This window comes from Condylura cristata, unplaced genomic scaffold, assembly GCF_000260355.1.
Source record: "Condylura cristata isolate star-nosed mole 26May11 unplaced genomic scaffold, ConCri1.0 scaffold00008, whole genome shotgun sequence".
Taxonomy (NCBI): domain Eukaryota; kingdom Metazoa; phylum Chordata; class Mammalia; order Eulipotyphla; family Talpidae; genus Condylura; species Condylura cristata.
In genome coordinates, this window is record NW_004567109.1 from 21,540,187 (window position 1) to 21,559,005 (window position 18,819).

Consider the following 18,819-nt stretch of genomic DNA (forward strand, 5'->3'; position numbering starts at 1 on the left):
TAAAAGAAACTTTATACTTTAGTGGCTACTTCAGTAGTTACAAAAAATATTCTTAGAGCTAGTCATTGATATGTGGTCTTCTTTGTGAATCAGATTTTTTTTGCCTATCCCTGCCCCTAATAATGATATATACAGAATTTGAATATCCCTAAGATTGGCCCATGGAAATCATTTAAGGAGTAAGTCTGGTTCCCTTTTTGTAAAGTAGGTAAATTGAGAGCCCAGGAGTTAGGTACCCCAATCTTTCAGCCCTACTGAATGGCCTGTGTACCTTCAGAGATTCAACTGCCATGTAGTTAGTTCATTGCATGTTTCTTGTGTCCCTTTAGGTTTTTTGGGTTTTTTTCTCGTATTTCTCTGTACATCTGTACAGGTTTGCTACTTGGACAGAAGGAACAGAGAAAATTGATGAATGAAAAAGGTTCCAAAGTCTCCATGTGGAGAATGGTAGTTAGGAAGTCTGCTGTGGCCTCAGGCTTGTGGTCCCTTTGGAGCTGGAGCTCTCCTGCCTCTGCCCCTTGTTTTTCAGGAAGTTGTGTATCAGCCAGGAAGTCAGTGGTGCCCACCTGGCTGAGGTATCCCAGAGAGCTGGGTAACATTTCTGAGTTACCAGGAAGTTAAACTAAGGTATGCAAACATAACACCTGCGTGCCAGTATTTTGTTGTTATTTTTTGTTGACACACTCAAGAACAAGCTAATTCCCAAAGTTTAGGCTTCATTCTTCAAGGGAGTCCTTAAGCCAACCGGTATTTAATGACGATCCCAGGATTTAAACATTTGATAAGGTTGAAATAGAAATCATTGTCTTTATGCTCCCAAAGTGATATTTTAATTATGCTGACTTTATGTATTCTTTGCACCTGCAAAGAGGTATTGTGTATCTGCATGTGTGTGGTAGTTGTGGGGATTTGGTTTTTGCTTTTTTGCATGTTAACTGATAGACCATTATCTGCTTTAAATTGTTAAATTATTTTCTTCAGTGGTTAAATTTATTTTCATCACCTTCATATAGAAGTTTCAGATTATTGAAAGAGTGAGATCTTGAATTATGTTGTATTTAAATCCTGAAGTATACGCTGACTGAAAATTATAATAGATATGGTTGGTATTTACCTCATGTCTGCATTTCCCAATTTAGTTTTCTTATCAGTCTATTCTTTCTGCTGCCTCTGTGGGTCCAGCTCTTTGGAACTTGATCAGATTTTATTTGTATTACCTTCCTGTCTCTCACATTGCATCTCGAAGCTAGACCCCAGTATTTCCTCTATTTAGAGTATTTACTACAAATTAAATTACAGTTTTGCATCTTGCAGTGAAAAAGGGCAGCTGAAGGATAAAAGTGAAGATAAATTCTAGTATAAAGAAACACCAAAAGGAGAAAAAAAAGCACCTAGTAAATATTTAACTTTAAAGTGGCATAATATAACTTGTGACCTTGTGTTCCTTAGTTCAAAGGAAGTAAAGAGACTAAAATAACCATAGCAAACAGTGCTGATTCACTTGGTTATCCTTTTTTCTTGGAAGTACTACCATTTGGTCTGTCTCCATACTTTCAGTTATGTTAAAGAGACAACAACAGAAAACCCTAAGGGGAAGACCTACTTGACTGAAAATACTCGGATATAATGAATTTTCCCTTTATCGACCTAACCTATCAAATTCTTACAGAAAATAGTTGTTTTCTTATAGCTGTAGTTATATCTCCTTAAGGCTTATAATTCTTTGAGAAAATACTAAAGTTGGATGCTTTACATTTCCTTTCATCAGTTCACCATACATGTATGTCTTATATGTGGAGACCTACAAAATATATACAAATAAAACTTTATTTCAGGTGATAACAATCTGGTAGGGAAAAGCAATGTTTTTCAAATACTCGAAACTGATGTGGAAAGACTAGAATTCAGAGGAGGAGACCTTTACTTGGCTTTCTAGTTAAAGAAGGCAGTTTAACTGGGTATTAGATTTAGGGAAGTGAGGACAGGGTATTCCAGGCATAGAAAACTGGAGGAGCAAGGTCATCGTTCAAAAAGTAGAGTGTGGCCTGAAGAGAGCAGTAAAGTTAAGCTCTGCTTAGAGCTCAAGGGGAGACATGTTAGGGACACGAGCAGTGGTAAAGGCAAGAAGTCTGGAAAAGTAAGTTGGGGTCAAATGTCAGAGAACCGGGACTGCCAGGCTAGGAAATTTGAACTGTTCTTGACTTTGGTGAGCCGTTGAAGATCTTTTTGTAATAGGTTGATGTGACATTAGCAGAGCTGTGCTTCTATAAGATTTATTAGGTATCACTGTATAGAAATGAGAAAATACTAGAAACTGTATAAACATATGAGTTATGTACAGAGCAATGTAAAGGACTTAGAAATGTACCTGACACGTGGTGCTAAATGAGTATTATTGTTATTATTAATAACAATTATTATAAATGCTAATATTACTATTTTTACTATTACATAGAGGTGAGATAGTTACAGTATGAAGGAAGGTAAGAAGAAGAAAAAGAAGGTAATGGAACCAGAATGACAGCGACTTCAAGCCTGAGTGAAGGGAAGGTAGAAATAGAAGTTAGAAGCAGTAGTTTTGGGGAAGGAATAGATAGGTGTAATTTTTACATGTAGAATTGAGTTCTAGGTAACTTTCCAGTTGGAGATTCCAGCAGGCAGCTATACATGCAGAACTGGAACTCTGAAGAAATAACAGAATTAGTAATGTGTATTTGTAACTTAAGCTCAAAGGGATTATAGCTGAACTTGGGGGATGGGATGGGAGGGGAGAGAATAGGCAGAAGAATAAAAAACAATAAGCTTTGTGCTAAGATGGGAACCCAAAAAAAGTCAGACCCTGATACTAAGACATCCTGAAGGGAGCACAGTAGAGCGCTGTGATCTGAACATGCAGCTTCTACATATGAGTTAGTTTGTTTACTCTAAAAGCCGCTAGTGTATTGAATAGACCCAAAGCCACTTGTTTATTTACGAATATTAGTTTAGTTAAAATTGGAGATTATGTTTAACTTCTCTTATCCAGGCACACTTGCAAAGTAAAGCTGTTAACAATTTAGTGCACAGAATACTTACAGCATCATGAATAACACATGACCTTGTGACAAGTGAGTGAGGGCATTAGTATTAGCCCATATGTACATTAAAAATTCAAAAAGCTAATATTAACATTTTCTCTATGTGCCTTGATATATAAGATTAGAAATACTGCCCTAGAATCTGATAGCCTTCACTTGTTCTGAAAATGTACAAATATTTCCTGGAAATGTTATCCAGTAATTCCTGGACGTGTGTGTGTGCGTGTGCGTGCGTGTGTGTGTGTGTGTGTAACAAGCTTTTTTGCTTAAGCTTTAACTACACTCACACCTCTATCCAGTACAGAGTTTTTCTGATTGAGCTTAACCTTACTGGTGTTAGCTTTGTAAGTCTCCAGTGGTACTGTTCTGCTTTAAGCTAACTGTGAATACACATGTAGGAATCTGGCAATATTTGCTTAATAAATAATTTACAGCCATGTGATCATGATAACACTAATGAGCAGCACATACAAGAAATTACCAGGATTTGGATAGGAAATATAAGGCACTTATATTTAGTTTGTAGGCTAAGTATGTTGCAGTTATCTTCAATCTAAAATAAAGGCAGTAACAATTTTTCACTAAAGAAATAATAGTGATAAATTTCCAGTCATTCTTACCTGGTTATTTATGCCCTGAACTCCATGATTATTCTCTCCTGGCCAGATGACCGTGAAGCTGCTCTTGACAGTAGTTAAGCAATGCAATACTATCTAATGTTTATAAGAAGCTTAGTGTTTTACAGCTAATAGAGTGGTTTTATATTCATACTTGGTATTTACTTAAGGTTGGTAGAGAGGATTATTATCCTTATTTTGTGGATGAGGAAACAAGAGACAGAGTCTAGTGATGTAAACCTTTGTACTGCTTCTTGTTACTTTTGTATGAAAAACAAACTACAGCTGTGTCCATTTTATTGGGACTATACCTTCATTTCCCTTTTTCCTCTGTTTACTCTTTCCCCAGGGTAAAGGTACACATTAACAAAAGGGGGGGACTACCCCAGTGTTCTCACCTAATCTTAGATGATATGACTGCTTAATAAATTGATCGTAAAAGGAACAAAAAAATAAATGGAGCAAATATCCCGAATTATTTTTAAGTTTTAGTCAAACAACATATGAGAACACAGATACTTTCTTTTCAAAATAAGGTATAGTGTACCACATGAGTGCTATCAGTGTATCGAGAAATTGTCTTTCATGAATCTTCATAAGGTCCAGTAAGTAGTTGAAGGACTTTTTCCAATACATGTGCAGTTATAGTTGTGTCTATGATATTCCTTAGCTTTGCTAATGCACACTTTGTGGTATATACTGAGCACCTTCTAGATTGGGGTTTTTATCTTGGGCCACAGAGAGTGATAATTTTTAGATGAGTCATGTGTTCTTAAGTAATCAGTTGCTCTAGATTTCCTACCTGTGATTTCTAATCCTTGCTCTTCCCATAATGAAGTAATTAGAACAAAAGAATCTTGATTTCTTGGAGTGATGGATGTCACCATTTCTGTAGTGTAGCAGCTATAATTTTGAATCACTCATAGAATTTAGCAAGAGCATTCTTCTTGTTAAGTGTGTAGCTGTGGGAACATTTCCAACAAGGGGGCTAGGCTAAGGCTATTTCTTTAAACCGAAGTGAAAAAAAAAATTGTGTCATTCTAGAAAGCAAATGATCTATCAGACCATTTCATCGCCGCTCTTGGTTGGTGACAGATAGCCCCAAGTCCCAGTCCTTTCACAAGCTTAAAAACCCTTAACTGTTCCTGTTTAAACTTTGAAATGTTTAAGAATCTGACGTCTGGGCCCTCCCTGATGGCGCAGCGGGTTAGGACTCACTACTGAAAGCCAGCTGCAATGGCTTCAGTGCAGTTCGATCCCCAGCCCCAAAGGTGGCCCACATGGCACAGCAGACCTCTCCTGTCTTGCCCGCTGCTCCCCTCAGCAGTGTACTTCGTCGATCTGCCTGTTCTCCCTGCTCTGTCTTTGGTGAATCCTCTTGCTGCCCCTGCACCTCGGGCTTGTACCCCAGTTCTGTAAGCATAAATATATATATATATATCTTTTTAAAGAATCTGACATCTTACATTTTGAAGTGGCATTCTTAGGAGAATGATGGGGAAAATTAAAGATAAAAAGCTTGATGGATTTATGTTGTAGGCTGAGAAGACTCACCTACAGGTTCTTAATGTTTTGGTCCTTTATTGAATTAACAATGCCAAAAAGGGAAGAGAACTTGTAACAGAGCACAGAACTGAGAATCAGTTCCAGCTCTATCATGTACTTGCCCTGTGACATGAGCAAGTCCCTCTGTCTATTAGGATCGAATATTGTTGTCTGTCAGATGGGATTATTAGTACCTGTGCTGTTTGTCCAAAAAAAGAGAGAGAGAGAGAGAAAGAGAAAAGAAATGATGTAGAGGAATTTTTCAAAGTGTAAATTGTGTACAAATGTAAGGGATCAGTATGACCATCTCATTTGCTTTGCACTCTTTGAACTTGTCTTTATAGCCTTAGTTCCTGACACCTTGTGTACTTGGAAGGGGAGATTTAGGGTTTGTTGGCTTGGGGAATTTGTTCTTCTCATTCTTTCTTTATTTTCTTTTCCTCTGCACCCTTCCCACCCCCGAATAGACAGCTTAATTTATAGGATTTTGGATTAAGGGCTAATCAGAGGGCAGAATTCATTGTGTCTGTGAATCAACAGAATCTGTACAGCCAAGTCAGTACAGCCAAACTCATACTGACATTCTTACCACACCCTGCAGGTTTTGGTTGAGAATTCTCTGTTCTCCCAACTCCCACCTTTTCCAGGTGGATTAAATCACTAGTACAGTTTTCTTACTATTTCTCTCCATCTCCAGTCTTTTTTGATTCTTCCATTGATTTAATGCACAGAGGTTATTGATAACTAAGCACAGGTACTTAAGAGATTTCCCCGTCAACACATTTAAAAGACAACCCAGAGGGAGGCTGTAGATACATAGGATCTTAAAATAATTTTCCAGAAGCTTCTATTCATTCAGTCCATGTGTGTTGAATACTTGCTATGTGCAAGCCATGTTTCCCTTGAGGATATGCCAGAAACAAAGACAATTATATAAGAACTAAAAGTAAATACTAGCATGAAAATTTTAGACTTAAGAAATAATGTGCTGAGTAATATGTCACACAAGCATGTCTGAAGAACATTTGTGCCACAGGTGCTAATCGTAAAATAGATTTTAATGAGTGCCAGCAGTGACTTCTTGGGTAGAGAAAAATTTAGTGGTGACTGACCAGTGAATGTGTATGTTTAGTTTCTTGTAATTATTTCTGACAGTACAGTTGTACTGTAAAAGTAAGCTTCTTAGTGGTGCTATTTTCAGAAAAGTACAACAGTTTCAAAAGTTCCTCTTTACTCCAGGGTCTTGAATGGAGATGGAAGTTGCCAAAACTAACTCTTCAGAACAGAATCTCTTTACTTGGTTGGTGGGATCTGGTGGGATGGGATGTAGCCTAGACTCCTGTTCTTTAATACCAGACAAGATTCCTTCTGCACAACATCCACACACTCCTAACCTACGGAAGAATCTGAGGTATCCAAGGAGGCATGTTTTAAGAATTGAAATGTTTTTGGATTAATCTGGAGAGAAAATTGTGTAGCTAAAAAGACCATTGATGTTCCCAGGATTTAAATTTGGAGCAATCTTGATGACTTCCATCTTGAGTTCTTTGCTTATTTGGGACTAGTACATTCTTTCTAAATTTAATAGTTTAAAGAGCTCTAAAATTTATTTCAGGTTTATAAAAGAAATGGGAGATTTCCATGTACTTGTTTCTTTGCTTCTGAAACTGGGTTCTTAGGAAACTTGGTAAAAATTAAGTACTCTAGAAGAGAGAAGGAAACAGGTTGGGTGACTAAAGAAGATTGGTTTTTTAGACTTGGTACTGTGTCTGGGCTCTTCAGGCCAGTAGATGTTACTTTGTTCTGAGCAGCGATGTTGATAAGGCCGTCTAGCATTTGTATGATGATGCTTGGCATTTTTCAAGGCCCTCTAACTATATTGTGGTCTTATTTATAACTGCATCTTCCAATTGTGTGCTACAACTGCCTGGCTGTGAGGTGGTATCGGTGAGCTAAGGTCTGAAGAAATTAAGTGATTTGCCTAACGTAATAAACATAGCAGGTTAGTAGCCAGAGGTCCTCCAGGTCCAATAGTTTCTTTTTGTGTTTACCCTGTACTTTACTGCCCCCAGCTGTTTGCAGCTAAGTATTCAAAGGTGCTGCTGACTGACCTAGAGTCATGTAAAGGGGAAGGGTAAAACAGAAAAGAGTGACAGCCCTACCAAGTGAAATAGGAGAAAGATGTTATAGGAGAAGCTTTGCATTTTCTCTTCTATGGTTGCCACAGAGATATTGGGAACAAGTGAATAAAAATGATCTTTTGGTTTAAGGATCTGAGTCGTTGATCCTAGTGAGACAGCTCATTTGTTCAGAACAGTTTGAATAAACACATACCTTAAAAAGTATAAAAGGTGGGCCTTCCCTGATGTCTCAACTCTACAAAGCCGTGGCTGCTTCTGAGCAAGTTCAGTACCTGGCCAGGGAGGCGGTCTACATGGAGCAGCAGACCTCTCCTGCCTTGCCGACTGCTGCCCACAGCAATGTACTTTGTCATTTTGCCTGTTTTACTCCCCACTCTGTCTCTGGTGAATCTTCCCACAGCCCCCGCACCTCTGGTCTGTACCCCAGTTCCATATGCATAAATAAATAAATCTTTTAAAAAAGTACACAAAGTGAGAATGAACATGTGTTAAAAGAACAACATTTTAGAACTTCTGTTTCCAATTTCACCATTTACTATATTGTGACCTTGAGCAAGTAACTTAGGATATCCAGTCCTCAGTTTATCTGTAAAATTGAGATAATATTGAGATCTTTATCAGTCACTGAGCTGGATGAAGATAAGTTGAGGGTTATATACCTGGTAAGTAGTTTGTAAACTCTAAAACTCAAAAGTTGACATCTTTGAAACATTTTTTAAACACAGTTGGATACATATAAATGAAGAATCTTACCAGAGGCTGGTTAAGAGTTTTTGAGGGTTTCTGAATCTCAGAAGGTTTCTAGTAAGCAAATGACAATTTTAGGATACAGTTTAACTAAGGCTACAGGCACGCTTCTGGCTGTAGCTCATTTGAGAGTTCCTTCTCAGTCTTTGGTCTGAAAAACCAGTTAATAACTATCCTTCCTGCAAGAATTTATTTACTCTTGTCAGGTTGGAGGGTTAAAGAGATTAGCATATTTTTGTGGGGCAAAGGAGGCTGGCCCAGATGACTCCCAGTGGAAATGGAACAGGTAAGGGAGCCATATAATAGTTGTGTTATCTAGGGAAACTTCTCAACTGCTGGCACTTGGCAAATGAGGGATATCACTACCCCCTAGTCATGGAAGCTTCAGTGAAATAAAACACTTAAAGAGTGCCTTGGAAGGGGCCTTAATATTTTCTCATTGTGTGTGTGTGTGTGTCTTAATTACCCTTTTTGTGTAAAGGACCAGATCTTACTTTTAGGTGTGGGTCGTATGCTTTCTGTTGTAATACCAGCTCTACTTTTACTGAGTGAAAGCAGCCATAGACAATGTAAATGAATGAGGGTTGCAGTCTTTAATAAAATTTGATTCATAAGCTCAGACTTTGGGCCAGATTTGGCCTGTGTACTATGGTTAGCAGAACGTTATTTTACAAAAATTTGCTAAAATATTTGGCCTTCTTACATCATACAAATACTGATAGTTGTATGTCTGTTATGTATGTAGGGATGACCATTATGAAGGAACGAGGGAGAAAATGTGTAGAATAAGATGTTAACATACCATTTCCTTTTCTGCAGAAACAGGTTTTAAAATACTGTGTTCATGCCTTCCTATCACTTTCACTGCTTATGTCAGTTGCTTTGTCTTTATTTTTTGCCAGTTATACTCATCTATTTCATGATTTGGCCCATTTGTAAGATTATGTTGTAGTAGATAGCAAACAGAAACATACTTTTGAAGAAAGAGTATCTATGCTGCCAATTTGAAAATGTGTCTTTGTGAGCAGATCTTTTAGGAGAACAGCAGTGCACTAACTTAACAGACTAAGTTCCCTCCTTTGGTCTTTTGGGAAGAATGGTTTTTCTAGTAGGCAGTTTGAGGAGTGACTTCATGCTTAGCCTGCTGCTGGAAATAAACTTACTCTCAAACATTGAACTTATGGGTGGGGAAAGGGGTCTCCACTGAGGCTACATTATTTATTCTTAAGCAGTTGGTTCTAAGTAATACCCTGCTGGTAATTATGACCACCTGATACCTAGTCAGTTAAGGCTTTAGAACTCAAAATAGTAACTTTTCTAATGCTTTACTTCCTCAAGTAAACAGAAACCTTAGATGAGCTTAAAGACTTGAACCCTCTTTTCTCTTCAGTCACCCTGCCTTCCCTTGCATTGGACAATAAGAAATAAAACATGTCTGCCTGGCATGGGTCAACTCGAGTACTTTAATAGGAAGTAGCATTGGTCAAGGACTATACTTCATTTTAGGGGACATCTTGTGTTCTTTTTCTTTGTAATGTAAGGTTTTAGGTCTGATCTTCTGTCAACGTCTGGTTTTAGTTACCTCAGAGGGTTTAGAAAACTTAAAATCTAAAGGTATAGTGTCTTAGAAACCAGAGAATATTATAATAGAACCCTGTGTTTCTTTGCATATTATGAAGTTGACCGTTTTGATGCCTCCTGTTCCACATCTAGGCCTATCACTAAGGGAGGACTTGCAAGCTGCTTCTGGGATGGCTTGAAAACTGCTTAGGTCTCTTTTCTTTCTTCAAGAATGATTAAAAATAACTGGATATTAGAATGACAGCTAGAGCTATCCACCTTTGAGTGACGTGACTGAATCATCTCATTTCTTCCATGATTTTCTCCTGTCTTCCTACTAATGGATGGCCAAACAGAGGTATTTGCCCTCCTTGTGCTTCTTATCATTGTTATTTTCAAATTTTGCTACTCTGTCCTGGTTACCTTTTGAGAAAGGTTCTGACTTTTAAAAGATTTATACTTAGGAATAGTATGTACCCTTGTTTCTAGCCTTCCATTCTGTCTTGCAACTTACAGCACAGTGTGTGACCCATGTACCTGCATATGTATGTGTGGGGGTTGTGTTCATGTTCTTCCTTTAATACCCCTTCTCTTAAATTCACTTCAGGCAGTCCGCTTCAGGTGGATTTCTGATTATGAATTTCCTTCTTACTGTAAAGACCCATAGAGACCTCATTTATTCTGAGCTTTCTAGGACAGCATGTGTGACCACTTCTGGTGGTTGTTCAAGTAATCCCAATAGGTCTATTTCAGGGCCAAACTTACCAAGAGGTGTCTTTTTCTCAGAAAAGCCAGACCCACCAACTCTCCTACTTTTTCATTCATGAGTAATTACTTATCAAACTTTGTGCTAGATAACTATGAGAATTCCAGAGATTAATCAAATTCATATCCTATCCTCAGGGAGCTTGTAGAAGGGGATGTATAATAAAATATACACATAAATAGTGTATATCCTCATTACAGGTTATGTAGTGAGGAGAGAAAGAGGTTATAGATTAAGGACTTTGAAGGATCACAGGAAAACGTAACCACTGCCAGGTGAGAAGGTTTAAAAGACTTGTGGAAAGATGACAGTTGAACTGAGCATCAGAGAAATAGTGTGTGCATGATGGACTTTGATTCTTCCCATTCTAGTTTTGGAAAACAAATTGTTTTTAAAACCAGGTAAATTTGGGAAACCCGCGGGGATTACAGTTGAGATGGAAAAAAAAAAGAAAAAAAGAAGGAAAAAAAAAACGCCAAAAAATTAAAAAAAAATAGATAAATTAATAGATATTAGGAGTTGAAATTACTTGTAGCCACAACTATTCAATACTTCATCTGATTCTTAAGTCTTTATTAAATTCTTAAATAGCAGGCTTATTTAACTATTTATAAAGTAATTAATGAATGTGAGTGATAAATCTGATATTAATAATGAATTAAATATGGGAAATTCTATATTGCATTTTTCATTAGAGTGATCTAAGCTAATGTGCCTTGCTCTTAAAGCAGTTTTATCCTTGTCAACTTTATCCCATGGTGGAGAGAGCAGTTTAACATGGAATAAAAAGGATCCTGGAATATAAATCCTTTTTTTAAATACCTACATTCTCTCATCATCCTTGAAAATAAACCTGGTGCATTTCCTGTGAACTGTAGCTGTTCAAATAGGTTCCTTCTGTAGCAAAAATAAGAAGTGATAATAGTAACTAAGTTTGCTTTTTTTTTTTAACTTGTTGAGATGTTTGGTGAGAAAAATTTGTGTTTCTGATTAGGTTTTATTACTGTAACATTAAGATATGCCTTAGACAATACTGAAAACATCACCTTATTTTCATAAAATTTGTTCCTTGAGATTTGGCCTGGTTTTTAAAGGCCCATGTAAAAAACTGGAGCTGCTTAAAGAAAAGTTTTTTAGATTGTGTTCACCTTTTCTAGGAACTTTGCAATAGCAACTTATATTCTTCCAAGAGATACTGAAAGTATTAACTACTAATCATCTTGTGCAGAGATGCTAGAAAACATGCTCCAGATCTTTTTCTCTCTTTTCCTCAAGAGAGGGTCTTCTGACCTTACTGAGATGGGACATTCTAGAATTTAGAAAATGAGCTATCTGAATGGAAAAGTCCTAATGGTTATAATTCTAAATCCAAAGCTTAAAAGGAACCTTATAAATTCAATTTAATGTAAAGAAGAATCATCAGAGCAGTACACAGATAGAAAAGAATTAGAGAAGGAGAAGTTCATATTTAAGCTGAAGACCATTTTGAGTGCAATTGAGGGGACTGGGTGTTGTAGTAGAATTGTGAGCATTTATTAGAAAAATGGTTTTGTGTGGTTCCTGATATCTTTTTTTTAGTTCCAAACTGCGTGATGCAATGAAATATAAAGGGTATTAATATTGACTAGTATTTTCCCACATCTATTTGTGATAATGCAGATGGGCTTCTCAAGTTAAACACTTAACCTTTAATATATTTCTGTGTCCAAAAAAGATTTCATAACTTGGACCCAGCCCGCAATCTTAACATTATGTGTTTATGAGCCTGCCAAAAAGCTCATTCAAGATCTGTTGCCTGACTGTACAGATGTTTGGGAAGTGACTGTGCCCAACTCATCCTTAGTTGGGACGGTTCAAAGTTTTAAAACAAACACATTTTAAAAAAAATTCAAGTGCTTCTTGAATTGTGCAGCTTTGTAATTAATGTCTACGATAAGAGATAAGAAGATAGTTCAAACTTGTTACCACCTTTTTAAATCTCCCAAACCTTTGAATTCAAACTAAATGTCATCATTAGTAAGTATGCAAGATAGCACACTGGTATTTGTGCACCTCCCTGCTTTGACCATAGCAATTTACGTGGCAGATTTTCCTAAGATCCACCCTGTCCATGGGTAAGTTTTTGACAGTTGTTTTCATTTCTAGATTTCTTTATTTGCCCCACTTTAAAAGTTAGAGTGAACCTCTTTGTTGTCTAGAGTATCTTGTACTTTGTTACTAAAAATAAATTGTTACTCTAGACCATCTTGATTTATTCATTCTTAGTACATTTACTATGAGAATAGTGTACCGGCTGTATGTACATAGTGATAAGTGCACATACCATGTGAGCTAAGAGGACCTTACTTGGTTATTTAGGATTCAAAATTTTTTCTAGTCATTTCCAGCTGTGATTTAACACACTACTTACTTTAATTCTGTGTAGAAACTCCAAGATCATATTGCTTCCTAGTAGTTGAGTTTTTGTTGATGTATAGAGCTCCTTGTAGGCCTCTAACGCCAGAAGTTGGCTCCAAACCTTTCCCATTACATCACCACCCACTAATGTCATTACACCAGAACAAAATCTGTTTGAAGATTGTATTCTTGTTTTCATTCTGTTTCTTTCCTCTTGTCATTTCCTTTACAAGGAAAACTAAAAAAAAAAAAAAAAAAATCAGAGACCTCTAGGAAAAATACAGGTAAACATTGAATCAACTGTCCTCACAATCTAGATTTAGCAGCCTTTCATTCCATCCTTCTACACTGTGTGCATTTCCACAGAGCCTGAAAAGTGACACATTTGGTCATGTGACTCCTGGCTTTTGTCCTTTTCTTTCAGTCTTCCAGAATTAGGGTTTTTTGTTTGTGTGTGTTTTTTAACATTTGGAAGAAGAGGCTTAGTAGAAAAAGGGAAAAAGAGACACTTGCATGGCGACAGCAGTCAGGGAGAAGAACTTCTTAGAACTAGTTCTTAGTAACTCCTATAGCTTGCTACCAGTTTCCTGTCACTGTTACTGGCATGTTAGCACTTTTCAAATAATCTCTCAAAATAGAAATTATTAGGGTGTCACTAAGTTTTTCCTCCCTTGTGTCTCATTAAACTGTTTTTGCACTTAAGTATTTTCCAAATAAATATTTAAGCCATCTGGAGTTTTTTATTTCCCCCCTAAAATTCTTGAAGCCATTACAGTATTATTTACAGTTACAGTTGACGCGGGTATCTTTGTGACTCCCCCACTACAAAACAGGTAACTAAATACAGGTTCTGCCTTTCTTTAATCTAAACTTTAATTCCCTATTGGTTTCCAACCATCTCTAAAACTTCCATGATGGCTTTGTGCTGAACAGCAGAGTTCAGGTGAAAGGGGGGGAGAGGGGTTATTTCAGCTCAGAGACTTTGTGCCACCCATTCAATTATTCACCTCTGTTTTAGGCTTTTGTATCCTTAGGATGGATTTGTTTGAGAATACAAAGAATAATATTCATCGGTGGCCCAAAAGAAATGAGGCTACAAGTACTAAAACAAAAGAATAACCTTGACTCTTTTTTAAAGACATTTGGTTTACATTTCTGCATAGTTTTAATCACTGGGTATCTGCTACAGATTATGGCATGGAGTGTGAGAAGTCACGCAGAACTTGGATAACTTCTGGGGAGGAATAGGATTTAAAATTATGAACTAGACTGGGGCAACCAAATAACGCCCCCAACATAAGACATTTAAAAAGCCCTTGACTCAGGCCCTCCCTGGTGGCGCAGCATCAGAAGCTAAAGCCACTTTAGCATGAGTTCGATCCCCGCCTGCCCTGGAGGTGACCCACATGGAGGAGAAGAAAAAAAAAGCCCTTGACTCAAATTAAGATTTTAGCTTGGATTTCTAGCCATTTTAGTTTACTAGTTGGAGCTCCTTGATTGTCTTAGTGGTATAAGCTGGGTGGTAGAAGGGAGTACTTTCCTTCATCTGCTTTGCTACGTCTGTGTTAAAAGCCTCTGGCACCATTCTGTGCCTTTTTAGACTGACACTGAATGAGCAGAAACATCCATGTGGAAAGCTGTAACTAACCTGGACAGACGGTCTGACCTTATTTTTCATGTGTGTCCTGTTTGTTTTCAGTTGTCAAAATGTCCACAGAAGGTGGATTTGGTGGTACTAGCAGCAGTGATGCCCAGCAAAGCCTACAGTCCTTTTGGCCTCGTGTCATGGAAGAAATCCGGAATTTAACAGTGGTAAGAAAGAATGAGAAACTTTTAAAGAATGTAGAGAGCTATGTAATGAATATTTAAAACATTTTTTATTCTTAAGCTCATTTACTAAGGTACAGGTCATTCTTGACCTTTGGTGGGAAAGTGAAAATATAATTTAGGTAAGGTAACTACATAGATTTTTTTTAAAATACCTTTGTGGTTTCCCTTTTAGGCATGTAGCCTGTTGTGACTGCTTTGACTGAGAGCCAGTTTAATGTGATGTGTATCTTTTCAAGAACACAGAAAAGCAAAGCTTTCACCTTCCTTTCATAGATGACACTCTTTTCTTAGGCCTGAATTAGTGGCCCTTCCACATTTCTAGAACTTGGTCAAAACTATTGGTCAAACAGATCTGTTGTAGGCAGGCCCTCGTTCCTGGTATTAAAAAAATAACACTTAGATCGGGTTTCTCAACAGCAGCATTGTTGATATTTTGGGCTGAATAATTAGTGGGTTTGGGGACTGTCCTTGGCATTGTAGGATGTCTAGTAGTATCCCTGTTCTCTCTTCACTGGATGCCAGTAGCATCCCATCTCAGCCTGTGACAGTCAATGTCAATCTCCAGACATTGGCAAATGTCCCCTTGGGGTTAAAATCATCCCCTGTTGGAACCATTGACTTAAAAAAACCAAGTTTACAACCTTGATTCTTGAGGAGCTTATATCTAGTACTAATAACCAGACTCGCTTATTCAGTAACCATTTATAGGATACTTACTGAGTCAGGCACAGTGATGACTCTGAAGCAGAAAGCCAGCGTTAGAGCACAGGCCTTGGCAACCACCATTCTACTCACTGTTTCTGTGACCTGTGTAAGAGGTCCAGTACTATAAGGAGAATCACAGTATTTGTCTTTTTTAGCTTATTTCACATAGCAATACTGTCTTCAAGTTTCATCCACCACGTAGCATGTGGCAGATTGCCTTTCTTTTTAAAACTAGTGATATTCCACATACATGAGAACATACCACTCTTTGTTTCTCCATCTGTGTGTCAGTGAACTTTTAGGTTGTTTCTATTTCTTGGCTCTAATGTATAATGCTGCAGTGAATGTGAATATGTAAGTATGTCTTTGAGACCCTGGCCTTTGATTTTTACTCTCCTTGGTTTAATTTTCATTTTGATTGCCAACAAAGCTGACCAGCTGTTAGTACCTAGGCAGCTAGTCCTTCATAGGTTAAAAGTAGATTACTCTGAGGGATTCAGTTTTATTTATGTTGGGTGAATAAAGAGAAAGAACTCTAAGGAGGAAAGTTGTCTTTAATCATTTTTCTATTGATGACTGAAATTTTCTCCCTGTCTTTGAAAATATTCTTAGAACAATATTTGGCATATTGTAATTGATATTTAATATATCTAATAAGTAAGCATAATAAGTATATGAGTGAATCAGAACCCCTCCCCTTTAGATTTAGTGCATAGCAACATGATGGCCAAGTTTGAGTGAGAATGCAACCCAGTAAAATTGGGGTGAGTTCCCTCCTTTTTGTAAGATTTATTTTTCTCTCTGCCTGTGGTACATGAAGGCACCGACTGCACTTCTGCCCGTGTAACATGACCAGGTACTTTAATATTTAGTCAGTGCCCTTCATAACTCAGTAACACTTACAACTACACTTCCCTCAGTTATGTCAGGCCCTTTTAGGTTAACATTTAAAAATGTCTTAATATGGGCCCTCACTGGTGGCACAGCGGGTTAAAGTGCAACACTAAGAAGCTAAAGCCACTTCAGTGTGAGTTTGATCACTGCCCTGGAGGTGACCACATGGCATAGCAGACTTCCCCTGACCCGCCCGCTGCTCCCCTCAGCAGTGTACTTCGTCAGTTGCCTGTTCTGCTCCCCACTCTGTCTCTGGTGAATCCTCTCACCGCCCCTGCACCTCTGGCCTGTACCCCAGTTCTGTATGCAAAAATAAATAAATCTTTAAAAAAAAGTCTTAATAGATTTTTTTCAAGTTTGTATGTTCAAACTAGCCAAACATAAGTGTGATTTATGAGACTGCATAGACTGTTATTGTCTCTCTCAGACTTGGACAAAAATTGTTCTCAAAAAGTAATTGAAGTTTGCTAGATCATATATTTCATGATGTTTGGAAACACCCCAGTAATTTTGAGCTAAGTTCTGCAAAAACAGTCTTTATCTTTCATTTCATCACACTCTTCATGCTTAAAAATTCTAACAGTAAGTCCAGGTGGTGGTTGGCTGGGATGAAGTTTACTAAAACTCATATGAAAATGATTGTGTTTCAGGATGACTGTGTGAAAACCATATTCCTAATTTTACCCCACTAGATCTCTTTGACAGTGAGGAAGATAAAGCTACCTTTGTCTTTTGGGAGGAGGGGGCTGGTGGTGAGGGTGGGACAGCAACATTGCTGACTCATGAAAAGAAAACTAATTCTTCCTTAACTATTCCTGTATCCTATTCAGGGAAGCTATTAAGTTAGCTGCAATTTGATGCCTTGGTCACTTTCTTTTAATGCCAGTCATACATATTTTTGGTGCCACCAGATTAAACAGTGACTTAACATTAACATTACAATCAAATTAGCAGTTATTTTAACAAGAACTTGGTGGTGGACATTGGTAGATTGTTTCTATGCTGTTGGTTTCTCCCTGAAGATAAGTGCTTCTCTAACTTGATTGTGTCTGTGAACCACTTGGGGGTCTTGTCAGAATATAGATACTGATTTATGTAAGTTTGGAGTAGAACCTGAGTGTATGCATTTCTTTTGAGTTCCCAGGTGATGCCTTAGATCATCAAAGGCAGCGGTTCTAACCCTCACTGTAGATCAGAATTATCAGAGGAGTTTAGACCACATTTGATGCAAGGACTCCACTCTCCGGAGTTCCCAATTCAGTTAGTTTGGGGTAGAACGAGCCATCGTGTTTTTCAAGAGCTTCCTAGGTGATTCTAATATTCAGCCAAGGTTGAGAATCACTGCTTTTGAGAGGAGAGGATTAGAATCTTGATTTTGCCAGAGTGCCTTAGAAAAGATTTCTCATCATTATTTCAAACTCCGGATGTTCTGTAGTGCAGTCTGAGGCCCATTGACTTTGCTTTGGCTTGAATTCTCATTGAGTAAATTCAGACTTTTTGAAACTTGGCAGTTTCAGATGGCAGCATTTTTAATGTAGCTCTTTGAATGTGGTCAGGAACACTAGAATGTTCTGAAAGAGGACCCACTCTTTCACCTTGTTGATATCACTTCCAAGAGTAAAAAGAAAGTCAGTTATGTGTCCATTGTTCCTCCACTTAGATCAGCATCAGAAGTTAAATATTACATCAGTTGCATAGTTGCCAGTGACAAGAGGAGCATTGAATTAAAAGCCAAGTTAGTGGACCTCAAACTGCTGATAGTGAAAGGGCTCCCCTCTCCAGTAGCCCTTACTATAAACCCTTATGTGTGACTGGAAAGCCAGGATGAGATTATAGAAAACTGGGCTACTGTCAATAAGAATGAAACACACACTCACCGTTATCCACATCTAAAGATCCACTTTTCACACACTGTCTCATGAGATTCTGAGGTTTGGGGGTTGTGAGAAAGTTTCGCACAAAAGAAAAGGTTGGGAGTGAGGCTTAGAATAGAGCTTTTTGTGAAGTTCTACCTCTTTTTTATACCTTTCCAATACCTTTCCAGGGTGAGAATGATATAATCTCTTTATCTTTGATCCCTTGTTGCTTAATTAAGAAATAGTATGATAGAAATTCTAAAAGTAATATTTTACTCTTTCAAATTGGAGAAGTCTTTTTTTTTTAGTCAGCTTTGCACTTCGGTTAAGTCATTTTAGAACATTCTTACAGAAATTATATTAAAAAATCAAGGCAAATGAAAGCACACTGGCAGGAGAACTAAATCTTGGGGTTCTAATGTTGTGCTGTATATAATAGTATATATCATCCTCAGAGACCTTCCAAAGGAATTATCATCCCTAGTATTCTCTTTGACATTTATATTTAGCGGTATTATTTTGTGTGATATGCCATGCAAGAAGGAAGACCTGTGACTGATTCCTGTGGTTAAGCTTTTTTTTTAAATCCCTCTAAGGTATGGCCCCACTCCAGCATTTCCTTTTCTGCTGCTCCCATCTGTAATCAGGTCATATATTTAAAACTTACTATACAGATCCTAATTT

At 37.6% G+C, this 18,819-nt stretch overlaps 1 protein-coding gene across 6 annotated transcripts in view; it reads left to right on the plus strand.

The window, feature by feature from the left end:
- Positions 1–18,819, plus strand: part of NFYC (nuclear transcription factor Y, gamma) — a 57,367-nt gene that overhangs the window by 15,363 nt on the left and 23,185 nt on the right. For 4 of the 6 annotated variants that reach the window (XM_004678852.1, XM_012722635.1, XM_012722636.1 and 1 more), the window contains exon 2: positions 14,550–14,662. In XM_004678852.1, coding sequence (XP_004678909.1) covers positions 14,558–14,662 — 105 coding nt within the window. In that variant the 5' untranslated portion in view covers positions 14,550–14,557. Of the gene's footprint in view, positions 1–9,966; positions 10,046–13,605; positions 13,684–14,549; positions 14,663–18,819 lie in introns of those variants that run through there. The other 2 variants (XM_012722632.1, XM_012722634.1) reach the window with 2 other exon arrangements.